Raw genomic sequence first — 14,192 nt, forward strand, 5'->3', positions numbered from 1 at the left:
TCCCTACAAGGAACAAGGCCAGAACATTCATCCTACTCATTTCACCTCCTCAGGAGCAGAGACCTGTGAGCTGGAATGAAATAGCACCTACACCACGTAATTAGTTACAAAGGAATTGGCCAAACTTCCATCTGTACCTACTGCCAGAGCAGCACTGAGGTTTACAGGGCTATGTACAATGCAGAAAGCTCACCTTTGCACGCTGCAAGGGGGGCAGACCAGACCCCAGAGGAGGTACAGTGAACAGACTCCAGTGCAGCCAGCTCATAGCCCTCCTCACACTGAACTGTGCAGGACGAGTTGTAGCGGAAGCTCCCCAATGGATGGTGGCACTCAAGGCTCCCGTGATCAGGTTTCTTTAGTGGATCACAACTCTTAACTTCAAAGAAGCACAAGAAGGTACACAGTCAGTCTCTTTGGCTGAGCAGGTAAACCAAGAAGCCAAACTGAACACTAGCTAACATGAGTTGGTCAAAAAGCAGGATGAAGTAATCTTACCAAACTCGCATTCAGGCCCATAGAACCCAGGGTTGCAATGGCAGGTGTGATTGTTAATGGTCTCTATGCATTCTCCATGGCCACTGCAGAGAGATGGGTTGCAAGAAGCTGAAAAAAAAAAATACAGCAAATTATGAAAGAATCAACAACAGCTACTAATGAAACCTGGCTAGCCCTTTGTTTATCTTTCTAACACTAAACAAGCCCTTTGTATAGAAAAAGAAAATCAAAGGGTTTGGTACTTAGGATTATCCTGTCATTTCACAGAATTTCTGAAATCCACACTTTTTACAGACTAGCTCACAGTAAAAGGATTGAGCTGGCTGGAAACACCAAGACCGCGTGTTCTGAGGTAAATATTAGCAATATTTAAAATGCAAAAGGAACAATAAAAATCCTCAACAGGTACATTATTCATTAACTCACCACAGCTCTAATTTGGCTGATATTTGACTTTGATTTTTTTTTCATGACTTGCATTAGCCACTTCTACACAAAGCATTTAATCTAATCCAGTGGTCTATAGCCAGCAGACAGATGCTTCCAAAAAGGGCAATTCTTAACTTGCTAGACCCACTTAGAGAGGGATGGAAGTTACCATCTGAAAGAGCCTGCTTCTCTCCTCTGATTATAGAGAAGGTCTGCTGATTTGCCCCTAAAAGGATGCAAAATATTCTGGGAGCTAAAAGGTGAGATTAATCCAAATCTTAGAACAAGGACAACCTCAACCCCATAAGTAAGCATAAGTGTACAAGTGCTTACAGGGTCAGGTAGCTGATATATAAGATGAAGTTAACTCATCCCAGCCACCACCTCATCTCCACAGGGACACACTGGAATGACCTTTATCATACCATACCTGTGTAGCACAAGGCGACCTTCTTTTTCTCACACTGCTCATCATTCCATTTGCCGTCATCCTTCCCTCTTTTGATGTAGATCTCAACACAGTCCTCGTTGTTCCCTTTGCCATTTGGCTCACCTGAAGCCCAGTTTCTTGCTTCTTCTGTCAATTCTTTGTTAGTTCCAGTCCAGGTCCATACATCATTAATTTTTCTGATTCCAATCCAGTAGTAACCCGGATTGAAGGGTAAGAAGCCATTGAGGTGCTTGATTTCCTCCTTATTCTGGATGGCAACCAGGTTAGTGTACTTCTTTCTGCACCACAGCTCTGCTTCCCTGTAGGTCATGTTTGTGTCTGAATAATGGTATGTCCACCCATTCACCCCCTGAAGTACTGTAAGTCCTAGAATAAAAAGATATCCGAAAGTTGGTGTCTGACTTCTCCCCTCCTCTCTCCCTAGAAGAGGACATATAAAGCTCTATAAATACTGCAAACTTGTCAGTATCTGAAGCTGCATAAAAACTAGTGGCAATTATTTTACAAAAAATCACCTGGCAAACTTCAAATCAGGCAAGTCAGCTTCAAGTACAGGGACTTCAGCCTGTGAAACTATGTCTGATCACACAAAGCTTTGAGACTTCACAGCAGACTGTAGGAGCCAATTATGGCTTTGACAGGCAAGCAGGAAAAATGTGCCATTGCATCCAGAGGTGTTTCTGTGTGAACACAGCCTCAGGTTAATTAGGGCGGGTTCAAAAATTCTGTTTGATGCTGAGCTCAAAGAGAACAGTCACACTAATATTGCTATCCAACTAGTTTTCTACACAGAGAAATACATACTTACCATAGGCAAGAAGAGATAGGAACTGCAAGCAAATCATGTTTTCTGAGTTTTCTCTTCTCTATCTTTTAAGCAGATGGCTATGAGAAATCAAAGAAACACGTTTGTAAAAAAAAAAATAGTGAGCTGTCAAAATTCCATATAAACTACTGTCCATGCAATGTTTGCTACATACTTTTAAACAAGACTTGAGTAGGATTTCCACTTCTAGGAAATTATTAATTTTAAAGCAGTTTTTAATATCAAGATACTTTTAAATGCAAACAACTTTTAAGGAACCCGAACACAGCTGTCCCGTTCACCTTTAGCTGAGCAGTGAAACGGAATAACAGAGTCCATTTCTACTCACAGTTTGTAGCTGCAGTGTCCAGGTGACAGAATTCCTCTGCGCTGTTTCCCAGAGATTGCTTTCTGTGGCTAAGTGGATGAACTCAGTCTTGAAAATCAAGTTCAGCTCCAAGTGTCTGGACTCTGTAATGCTCTGCCTTTTATTACAGCCTTTTATTCCCTCAACTAGCCTCTCCTCCACTAGACGGGAAATTCCACGTGGAAAAAAATTTCTTGGAAAATCCCAGGATCTGGCCCTCCCACACGTCAAGACGGATGTTTCCCCTTGCCAGATCAACCCTCCCAGAAAGACACACTGTGCTGAAAAACTGCCAAGTGCCACATCACAAACTTTTACTGACAGAAACACACAATTCCAGGATATCAAGGATGAGGACGATGGTTAGCTCAAATTAATTGCATGAATAAGCAGATTCCAATTTTTCACCTGGCATAATGTTTTGCAGCAAGGAGGTGTTAGTTCTTCCAGTATCTCAGTAGGAAAGGCACCAACACTCAAAGCTGGTTAACTAATTTTGAGTAAAAATGGGAACAGCAGCATTGGACAAGCCCTTCCTTGTGGATCTCAGCATTGCAGAGCTCTCATTTTGGTCAGGTTTGCCAGTCTCAGGATTGCTGGAACTTTTCTACAGCCCTGCTCACAATACATGTTCATCAGTCACTCATAGCAGTCAAGCTTGAAACATGCACCTTGCTTTGAAGAGTCCCTTGCACCATATTCTTCAATGTTGTGATCTCAACAGAGTTACAGCTCCTGAACAGGTGCATATAATATTTCAGGTGGACAAGACAATACACTAGGAATTGACACGCATTTATTGTGTATACCCTGATTAATTATACTACTGCATAAAGCTTCACCATTATGGATGGGGTTTAATGAGGCTGAACGTGCAAAGGACTCAACAAGGGTTGTCAGCAATAGGGGGCCACAGCTGTAAAGCATAGTTAGAGTTTATACGGTGCATATTGGAGCTCCAATTTTGGAGCCTCAACCTGTTCTTACAGAATAAAAATCAGTGGATTCCAGATTCCAAGCTAATATCAACTGGTATCACCCAATTTTTTCACAAAAAATAAAAAGAATTGTCAGGTAGCCAAAGATCTCTGCCCATCAAAGAAATCATCTCAGAAAAGGGCAAAGAATAAAGAGTATATTCTAAACCAACTTCAGTTACTAACAAATCATGAGAGTTGACTAGAAATTGCAATGAAGTCCTAGAAAGCAAGTCAAAGTTAGTTACAGAAGAGAGTGAGCATTAAAAACAACACACTGAATATTTGTAGGGAGAGGAGCACTTTCTAGCAGGTGTGAACTAGCAAAGCTGGAAACACAAACGGACAATCAAGAAACTCTGGAAAGCTAAGGTTAGCTTTTGGCTGGCCTGGGCAAGATTTGCTTAGAAGAACCAGACTTCCCAAGGCTTCCAGGCAGCATCAGATCAGAACTGCTGTTTATTTAGCCTCAAACTGGGAATGAAAACACTTCCTGTTTGCCAGCCCTTCTCTGTTAGGAGGATTTACCATCTCAAGAACACAGACAGAAGCTGGTATTTTAATGTACCTGAACAGCACATTATGCAGCAGGGCCTGATTTCACAGGGGTTCTGTAAACATTACTCTACTACAGACTAACGTTAATCAGTCTTGATAGGGCAGGCTTTTTTTTGTTTGTTTTTTTGGTTGTTGTTGGGGTTTTTTTGATCAGCTGTTATACCTGTATGCACAGAAAAATTATAGACAACTCCAGGACAGTTTTTATGCTCCCAGGGGCCAAGAGGCAGAAAATCCTATGTCTTTTCCTGGAGATTCTCTTTTCCAAGTCATTTAATGAGCTTCCTACTGGTAAGAGCTCATCCTTGTCATGGCAGAAACTCTGAAGAAAGCTTTGAGGAAACTTTATCAGAGTTCCTTTGCTAATGGAATCTCCGGAGGAAGGAAGAGCTTACTTAATAATTTACAGTAGTCTTCCTTTGCAGGGGCTGTCTGAGACCTCTTGTCTGCAGCAGATAAAGAAACCCCCACAAAAAATAACAGAACACCAAAGCCTGCAAGCAATATGCTTGTAAAAACTCCAGCCTAAAAAAAGACTGCTTCTTTTTGTTGGCTGTATTCCCTTATGCATCATTGACATGGGGCTCTTTTTGGTTTTTCCCAGGGAATTCTGCTATCCACTGACTATATTCTTATTTCCGTGTAAGGTACTGGAAGATGAAGGCAAAATTTTCAGTAAAAAAGAAAGCCTGAAAAATCATTCTCAAAACCACACAACAGAGGCTAAAACCTCATTATTAAAAGTAAAAGGCACTTAGAAACTCCAACCCTGCTGTTCAGGAAGACTGGGATTTCTATGAGCTAAAGCTCACGTTGGATGCTATGCTACATGTATATTTCAGGAAAATACCTCTGATATAGTTACTTAAATTGAACTGTAGATAATCTAGCTAAAAATGCCATGCAGCCTGACCTTAGCTGCTTTCTATGTTACTTATTTATTCTCTTCCCAAAGTTGTTTCACATTTATGCTTTTTTACTCTTTTACCAGTTGATTTGGGAATGTAAGACCCTCATTTCTTGTGCTGCACAGAGCTGGATGAAGTTGTTGCTCTCCCCTTGTGCTACATGAGCACAGACATAGTTCCGTAAAATTAATACAGTTCCCCTCTTCCAGAAAAATAGGAGACTCTAAAGAAAATTTTTTAGAAATGCTGAACATTCCTTGTTCCTATACACTCCAGACTTTCATTTTCACAAGTCTAGCTTTTTATAGTGGATGGGAACACTCCAGACCACCTCTTTTCTCTTACAGAGGTGCCTTGACAATTATGTAGCCACAACTAATTTTCCAGTTGGAAGGTTTACTTAAGAGGCCACTATGAGACACAAAGGGTAGGAAAGGGCTATATAAACATATTAGGAATAAAACCAACAAAATCCAGCCTGGTCTGCTACGTAAAGGACAGCAATTGACAGAGGACATGTCAAATGTAATTTCTTTCTATATAAAGGAAAGTTAATACTCATTGCCATAGTGTTATGCATTGGGAAAAAAGAACAGGTCAGATAATGGAAATACTGGAGTGAAGATTATTTAGGTTGGTTACAACCAATCAAGCCACAGTTTAAAGATCCAAACCTTCTGTAATTAACTTCGAGAATATGAGAAAAAAGGTGTAAAAGGGTGGACAAAAAGCAAATATTGCCTCTCTGTATCTCAGAAAAGAAGATCAAGGGAATTAGAAGCTAGGCCTTCCACGAGAGCACCTAGAAAAGACACTAGAACACAGAAAAATTTCAAAGAAGACAATTGAAAAATCAGCAGAAGGCTGCTAAGATATCAAGAACAGCTGACATTGATGATTGATCTGTTCCTGGCAGATCAACCTAGTTTGTGCCTCAAGGCTGTGTCAGTAATAAAGAAACAATGGTGCACTATGGTTTTTTATAATTAAGATTTTTAATGTTGTCCCATGAGACATTCTTATGAGGAAACAAGTGAAACAATGCTTAGCTGAAATCGCCATAAAATGAGCATACAAGGGATGGAATCACTGCTCAAAAGGCAGTTTTTCAAAGAACCCAATCTGTCCAAGAGAACTGTTTTATTCCCACCCCACTGTAAAAAAGGGCAATGGAGGAAAGAAATCTTAACAATCTTGTAAAACCTAAAAGGTGTTTTAGGGTACTTAGGAGGCATGTGATAAATAATGTTTCCCATCCACTTGGTGCATAACAAGTAGTGGTGGATTGATTTGTAGCAAAAAAGTTTTGACTGAAAATTTTCCAAAGGGGCCATGAAATGCTAAAACAGGAGTTTTGTAGAGTCTGCCTTTCTGTTTGAAATTTGTAAGTTTTGGGTTGAGAAACATTTTTTCAGTATCTCTAGCAGTAGCTAAAGAAAATTTAATGCAGAGGAAAATTATTTTACTTTATCTAAAACTCTGTTGAACTTGCAGAAATCACAAATCCAAGACAAATACAGAACATGGTGGGATGCCAGGTAACCAGAGTATATAGATGTACAGTTGTACATACAGAAAGAGACAGAGATTCATTTCCCATGTCTTTTTTAAAGACTGTTTCTTTATGTACAAGATTACGTACATAATCTGCATTTATGTATCAACAGACAAAACCAGAGCTTTAAGTGCTTCTGAGTAATCCAGTTCCATCTCTCCCCTAGAAGATATTTTTGTCATTCCTAAATTAAAACATCTGATAAGTATTTATATAAAAGCTCTTTGTATAATGGACATTTATCCCATGGCAAAGAGCCATAGAACTACTTGAAATTTTGAAGTAATGGGAAAACCTCCAGCTTCACCCACAGTAACACTCACTAGGAGAGGAAAAGTAAGAGCTTTAGCCAGCCTTGAATGGGGGAAAGGAGTTTTAGTGCCAATAGTGAAGGTGTTTCCTGTTTGGAGAGAGCTTGCAACACTAATTCTTTAGAAATTAGGAGACAAAGGGTTTAAGGCACAAATTTTCCCTGAGGTCCAGACGGGAAGAAAAGATAATTTCCGAAAACATACTCATCCCTCAGCCTCTGTGTCTGATTAAGTGTGAATAAGGTAGGCAATGCAACCGCTACAAAGACGCTGGAATTTCTCAAGCTGCCTAAGGCAGTCTCCACTCTGTCTGGAGTGGAACCCCTGGAGTCAGAAAATCTTATCTCCACTTCTCATTTCGGGAATTCTCATGTGACTCATAGTGCTCAATTTCCTCCAAACAGGCAAAAATATACATTGAAGAATCTAACCTGAAGTCAGGGGTCACTTGCACTGGCCAGGTATGATTCAGAGCATTGAAACATGAAACAGAGCTAAGGAGCAGAGGAAACAGCAACTCACACCTTGAGTTAAGATAAAAGCAGGACTGGCCTTAACATCACACACTGGCTGCCTGCAGTTGCAGGTGGAACTGATCCCGTGCAGAACTTGATTATTTCTAATTCCACTGTTGGAAATCATGGCAGAGAAGCTCTTGGAGCTTTGTCACCCTTCATGTACACATAGAAAGAATAAGTATATAATGCATGTATTGACTGTTCATTTACTGTCCAGGTCTGTTCCACAGCCCCATGGTCTCAACAGGGGAGATGTCCCAGAAGTGACACTGACGGGGATGCTGGCTCTGACAAACAGAACATTTACAGCTTTTGGCAAGTGAAAGGAGTGAGAGCAAGTTTCAGGATTAGGAGATTAAGCAGGTGGTTGATAATGTAAAAGTGGTCATCATGAGATCGGTTTTTTGTTTTGCAGATTCTTTGCATAGCTTCTGCCTAGCTCTATTCCAATAAAATATTGTTTTGGCTTATCAGAGAGCATGTGAGCTTATCATCAGCATTGAAGTGCTGACATGACCTACAATTCTTCATGTACGGTATCATGAGGGAGAGGCTACAAAAAGGAGGAAGAGGCAGTAGTTCCACTTCCTTACTAATGCATCTCACCAGGAGTTTATGAATTCCAAGCTTCAGGTCTGTTCTCTTCAGTGCTCAAGTCAGCTTCAGGTACATCATTTTTATACATCAATAGACACAGTATTTAATATGTTTGAGTCCTTAACTAAAGCAGTATTCAACAACAGTCATTAAATATAGCATTCATTGTAACAAATACAACAATCGGTAAAGGTCCATCACCAAAACTACTGGAATTCTGTGGAATGAGATCTTGCCACTGGGTATCTGAAATCTTCAAGGCAGAAGACCAAAGCACAAGGAACATCTGCATAGCACTGAGAAGTAAAACCTGACCCAAGAACAGCCATCAAAGGTGTATCATTCTTATTACTCATTCTTTTTCTCAGTCAATAGACCATGAGAGAACAGAAGTTCTTGAATTAAGGACTCTTTCAGGAGCTTTTTTTGCCACAGCCATACCATCTATGAATTATTCAAAGAAAGAAATTTATTTCCGTCAGCTGGATAGGTAATTACTTTTTAGGACAGGCATTTTTAACACAAGATAATTAGTGAAGTGTACTTTAATTACTGCATATAATTGTTGTTTCAAGAACAAAGAACTCATCACTAACATTGAAAGTAATGGTGTTAAATTACTTAATTTTATCACTTCCTGGACAAGAAAACCCCAACAAACCAGCACCACAAGGTTTTTTAAAGTTCCAGTTAACTGGTACCAAAATAATTAGGACTTCCCTTTTTACCAGGGCTAGAAAACAATACTTTAACTTTTCCAGTGAAGATTTTGCTCTTCCAACCCTTTTAGATTTCTTGACTCATCAAGGAAGGATGAGTCCGTCACCTATCCTGATATTGTTGCACTTTTATGTTTGAGCCCAAAAAACAATCCACAGAGTCAGTTTTCTCAAGTGCTGAGCATGTACCCCACCCCACAGACCCTGTTAATAACCCTTCACATAAAGAGCTGTCAAGCACTGGAACAACCTGCCCAGGGAACTGGCGGAGTCACCATCTCTGGCGATATTTAGGTGCTTAGGAATTTGGCAGTGTTAGGTTTCTATTTGCATTCTGATCTTACGAGGCTTTTCCAAAGTAAGTGACTGATTCTGTGATTCTGTATTTTATCCTTCCTGGTACATACAAGTTGTGATTTTTTCCTCTCATTTATCAATAGCCATTTACTCATCATTTGTAGTCACATGATTGCAATTAGTAGCAGAGTCTGGTTATTTGGCCCACAGAAGTAATATTACTTTCATAACAGGTATTGTATCAGCAGGGAGAGAAGGAATTGCCATTTATCATCAATAAAATAATACTTGGCCTGCATACATCATTCTTACTTCAGGCAGTTAAGAGCTCAGTTCATCTGTGCTTCTAAGCTACAAAATCCCCACAATGGGGGTACATAAAGCAGGAAGAGAAGGAATTGCCATTTATCATCAATAAAATAATACTTGGCCTGCATACATCATTCTTACTTCAGGCAGTTAAGAGCTCAGTTCATCTGTGCTTCTAAGCTACAAAATCCCCACAATGGGGGTACATAAATACAGCGCGGAAGCTACCCTACTCTCAAAATAAAATGAAAGATCCAGATTTATGCCCACCCAAAGATAAGTAAATTAGGAGTGCAGTTGCTCTATACCCTCTAGAGTTAAAGACAGACAAACGTTTATCTAATTTATATCCAGAATTATGCTAATAAGACTTCATACCATTACATTCCCCATCCATCATCTTCATTCTGATTTTTTTTTAGGAGCTGCAATCCCAACACCATGACAAAGGAAGGACATTGTTTCCCTGCTGAGTGCCTCCAGCCCTAAATCCACCAATCAAAACCCCCTCATATCTCTACTCCATGAATGCAAATTTGTGAGCTCATCTTGAAGAAAAGCAGTTGAAAGGCCCTTCTATTCAGAATGTCACATATCCTGCATAAATGAACTCTGATCAATTAAACAGCTCATTCACACTGTTTGTCTCTGCAGACCACAACAGAACAGCTGGGCCTCGGGAATCATCACCTGCACACTGCTTCCATCATGCCCCCAACATATGGTGCAAGGCACGGACACCAAGAGCAAGGAAGGACAACCAAAGGACAGTAGAGCCCTGGTAACAAACCTGGAGAGCTGTTTCATTGAATAAGGGGAATCCGGGCATGTTCAGTGTTCTCTCACTTCAAACATTAACAATCCTGTGACAGGCAGGTGATATTTATGGTCATTCAGAAGGAGAGCCAGGAGAATGACACCTCCCGGTAGGAAACTCTAGGCTTTTAAAAGGATAGATACATGTCATGAAGTCCCTTCTAAAGAAATACCTCTCCAGGAGCCTATTAGAAATTTGTGTTTAAACCTGGGGAAGAAGAAGCAGCTAGGAAGGCTCAGAAAAGTAAAGAAGGTGCTCAGAAAAGTAGGAAGGTACTCAGAAGTTTTCTGTATATAAACAGATACAGCTGGTACAAAAAACCCAGATGGATAAAAAAAACCACCTCTGAGTAAATGTAGACCAGAAATTAGAGGGTGTTTTTAGCCAGAAGAGCAATGGGGTTATAAAATTGCTTCCTATGTGGAGCAAAACAAAACTTGGTTTTCCTCAGATCTTGTTCAATTTCTGAAAGGGATCATAGGGGACCATTATTCATGAAAGCAAGGTACGAAGGGCCCAGAAGAGGCCCTTCACAATCCAGCATGCTGGAGGTTGGCCTGGATTCCTAAACTTTGGTGCACAAACCAAGCCTCTGGATCCTGGACTGACTATATACATACACAGATCCCAAAGATGTTGATCCCAAGAGAGATAATGTTATTACCCTGCATTTGTTCTGGCTTCTTTGCTAACCTGAGGAACTGCTAATCAACAGTTGTAGAAGAAGAATCTTTATTAAATCCTATTAAATTGGGTGGGCCAAGCAGCAAAGAAGAACCTGTGATCTTTGATGCCCATGACAGAATTTACAACAGTGCATTTCCTTTGCACAAGTGTATTAGGCATTCTCCTGCTCAACTCTGGGGTAACTCCCACTCTGGAATAAAAAAAAATTTGCAAGTACAGCTAAAAATTAGCCTTCATTTTACTTTCTCTGTTGTGTGAGGGTTACACACAATGGAAAGCACCTACTTCAAAATCCTTTCCTTAATATTTTCCTGTAATACAAGCACGGGCTAAATGTATCTTTACATCTTGTGCTCTCTGTCAGAGAGCTCAATAAAAGGAGAAATTTATACACCTGGACAGCAAAATGATTGCTTCCCTTTCCTGACTCTAGTAGCCTGGATTGATCCAATGGCTTGAGCGAATCTAATGTTGAGTTTCACTGCAGCACCATGTATAACTTAACATATTTGCATAATAATAACATGCCTTTTCTAGTCACTTGCCATTCAGAGGTTAAATAAGAAAATAAATGTAGATGTTTTGACATTAAGATACTCCTCACAGGATCTGATGATAGGAAGGACATAAACAAAACAATTTTTAGTCATTTGGGTGCAGTCCAAATCCTGCAAACCATAATGCAAAACAAGACCCAAATAATGTTTTTTAGGACTCCACTGCAAAGCGACAAGATGTCACTTGACCAAATAAATAAAAACCCCCTTAATTTTTCAGAAAATAGCGCCAAGCTTACTGCCTCAGTTAGCCATGAGTAAGCCCATGACAAAAGGAAAGTCCCTCCATGCAGTTTTGTTGGAGACAGGCTGTGCCTGGTTAAAGACCCCTGTCACCCCATGCCATTCTCTCTGTACCCCTGAGGCCCACAAAGTGACGCACGAACAATTCCCACCAACAGCGGGGAATTTTTGTCTGCAGCCTAACAGCCAACAGGAAGCTCCTATACCTGGGCATGGCATAGGAAACTACTCTTGGATAAGATGGATGCTGGGGAAGAGAAAAACATTAAAGAAAACAGGACAAAGCTCTGCTCTATTACTAAGTCACAAATTTATCTGCTCAAATTCATGTTGGGTGAAGCCTGATGCCTGCCCTCCTTGTTGAGTGCAAATTCCTTTCAAGTTTAGCTTCTAAGGTATACCACAAGTATTTCCTTTGCCATCCTTACAACTATTGTTTGTTGCTAGTTCCTTCCGCGCATCATAACTGAAAGGGGGCAATAAAGGTTTCCACAGGCACACAACAGGCTGTTGTGCTTAAGGAAATGAAGCAGCTCATTCCAGTGAAAAAGACGGAGATCATGCAAACAAACAACTTCCATAACACTTTCTTAATACAGGATAAACAAAACCATGAGATATTAGGGTAGATTGGTAAACAAAGTAATCAAGGAATAAGCTAAATACACAACACCAACCAAAATAAAAAAAGACCTTGCTAGATTAGTAAAGGCAAACTTAAAGGAAGAATCCTACCAGCCTTTACCACTAGATAAAGCAAGCTTACACAACCACCTCAACTCCACAAGACTCTCCAAACTATATTATCATAACTAGGCACAGATTTTATCACTTTCTCTGCCTGCCTTGAAAATCCTGAGCAGTTGAGGTAGGAGGCTTGGTTTCTACTTAAAGCCCTTCACACCTCTTTACCCCTTAAAATTTAGTTAGTAAGGATTCAGCTTCCTAGGTCTCTGGGTTTTTTGTTTTTTTTTTCCCCAGTATGACTGCTACTCTGTGTACAGACAAGGTAACTAACAAGAGTCTCTGAAATAACAAAATGCTTGCATTTGCTAATTAAGGTTTGTTAGAGTTAAAAACGTAGCTTAGGAAACAACTTTTGTTTTAAAGTCTCAAAATAGTCTAACCAAGCCCCAATTTACATCTATCTCTGTAGTATCTCTAAATACTGTATTTAGGTTATATGTACTCTTCCTCTGTTTTACTGACATTTTCCATTAATTTTATCTTAATTTTTATAGCATATTGTTTGTGTATTCAGGTGAAGTATTTAATGCTAGTTTTAGGTTATAAAACTATTACTGATGGAGAAATTCATGTCAACAATAGCTTAATATTTGTATGCATAAAAAGAATAAAATAGTTCAGTTAAGTGATCTACAAAATAACTTTAAAATATAGTTATGTTGAAGTTTATTTATGCAAGTGTTCTGAAGTTTTTTGAAATATTTTTAGTCTTTAATATATGAAATTTCCCTGATTTTGGAGTAAACATTTGAAACAAGACTATGCTCTTATTTCAGCACTGCATGAAAACAATTATTTTTCCTTTGGTAAATGTTATAGATTTAGTCTTCAGTGAAGTGGTAACAAGGGGGGATGGCTTTAAACAGAAAGAAAATAGGTTTAGATTGGATATGGGGAAGAAGTTCTTCACTGTGAATGTGGTGAGGCTCTGGCACGTGTTGCCCAGAGAAGCTGTGGATGCCCCATCCCTGGAAGTGTTCAAGGCTGGGCTGGATGGGGCTTGCAGCAACCTGAGATAGTGGAAAGTGTCCCTGCCCATAGCAGGGGTTAGGAATAAATGGTCTTTAAAGTCCCTTCCAACCAAAACCATTCTGTGATTCTAAAAATTATTCATTCTAACATCTGTGACTGTATGATCAATTTCTGTGGGGCTTGCCTAAATCATCAAGTGCACCTATAAAATAAGGCAACCATGAGTTAAATTTGTATTTCTTATTCAGCATCAGTGAAATGTAACCTACAGAATACTGGCTATCAAAGCTACCAGGCTCTCCATGACTCTCTTCCCTGGCACAAACACCTTGTTTTGCAAGGTGCTCTCTACAAAGTCCCAGCTTGAGGACAAGTGGAGAGGAGGCCACAGTTGCAAAGGGAGGGATGCAGGATAAGAGCTCTTGAAAGGGCATTTTAGTGTTAGAGGCAGTGGTTAACTCCTGCTCTTGTAGTCTATGCAAAATACCTTGTTTCTCTGCTTTTGGTACCTTGACGCTCAGAGAGGAGCATCAAGTAAAAGCAGACCTTTATTGCCATGAGGGCTTCTGTCAGGCGGAGATCTCGAGGCTCAGATGACCTCAGTCCAAGTCAGAAGTTAATATATTAATTACATTGGTTTAATACTTCTCTTGACTTGGGGATTTGTTGTCAGACTCCATAACAGTACTACCTTGGTGTTTTATTGAAACCAGAGAAATAGTCATTGACTTCTTGTCAAGTAGACGCTGCGCTGCTACTTTCAAAGCTGGATGTGGTTACCAAGGCAAGAGTGATCCGTAGATATGTTGCTTTGCAACTGACATAGCGATATAAGTTGGCATGTTTTTATCGGCGGGCACCTTGAAGGAG

At 39.9% G+C, this 14,192-nt stretch overlaps 2 protein-coding genes across 3 annotated transcripts in view; one reads left to right on the plus strand and one right to left on the minus strand.

Annotated features, from left to right (window-relative positions):
• Window positions 1–2,669, minus strand: part of SELE (selectin E) — an 8,349-nt gene extending 5,680 nt beyond the window's left edge. For both annotated transcript variants that reach the window (XM_017729648.1, XM_017729647.1), the window contains exons 1-5: window positions 2,533–2,669; window positions 2,187–2,263; window positions 1,358–1,744; window positions 499–606; window positions 194–379 (exon numbers count right to left, since the gene is read on the minus strand). In XM_017729648.1, coding sequence (XP_017585137.1) covers window positions 194–379; window positions 499–606; window positions 1,358–1,744; window positions 2,187–2,223 — 718 coding nt within the window. In that variant the 5' untranslated portion in view covers window positions 2,224–2,263; window positions 2,533–2,669. The remainder of the gene's footprint in view (window positions 1–193; window positions 380–498; window positions 607–1,357; window positions 1,745–2,186; window positions 2,264–2,532) is intronic.
• A 9,916-nt stretch (window positions 2,670–12,585) lies between these two features.
• Window positions 12,586–14,192, plus strand: part of PHPT1 (phosphohistidine phosphatase 1) — a 5,115-nt gene continuing 3,508 nt past the window's right edge. Inside the window, exon 1 of the mRNA XM_017729568.1 lies at window positions 12,586–12,612. Coding sequence (XP_017585057.1) covers window positions 12,586–12,612 — 27 coding nt within the window. The remainder of the gene's footprint in view (window positions 12,613–14,192) is intronic.

This window comes from Corvus brachyrhynchos, unplaced genomic scaffold, assembly GCF_000691975.1.
Source record: "Corvus brachyrhynchos isolate BGI_N302 unplaced genomic scaffold, ASM69197v1 scaffold101, whole genome shotgun sequence".
NCBI lineage: Eukaryota > Metazoa > Chordata > Aves > Passeriformes > Corvidae > Corvus > Corvus brachyrhynchos.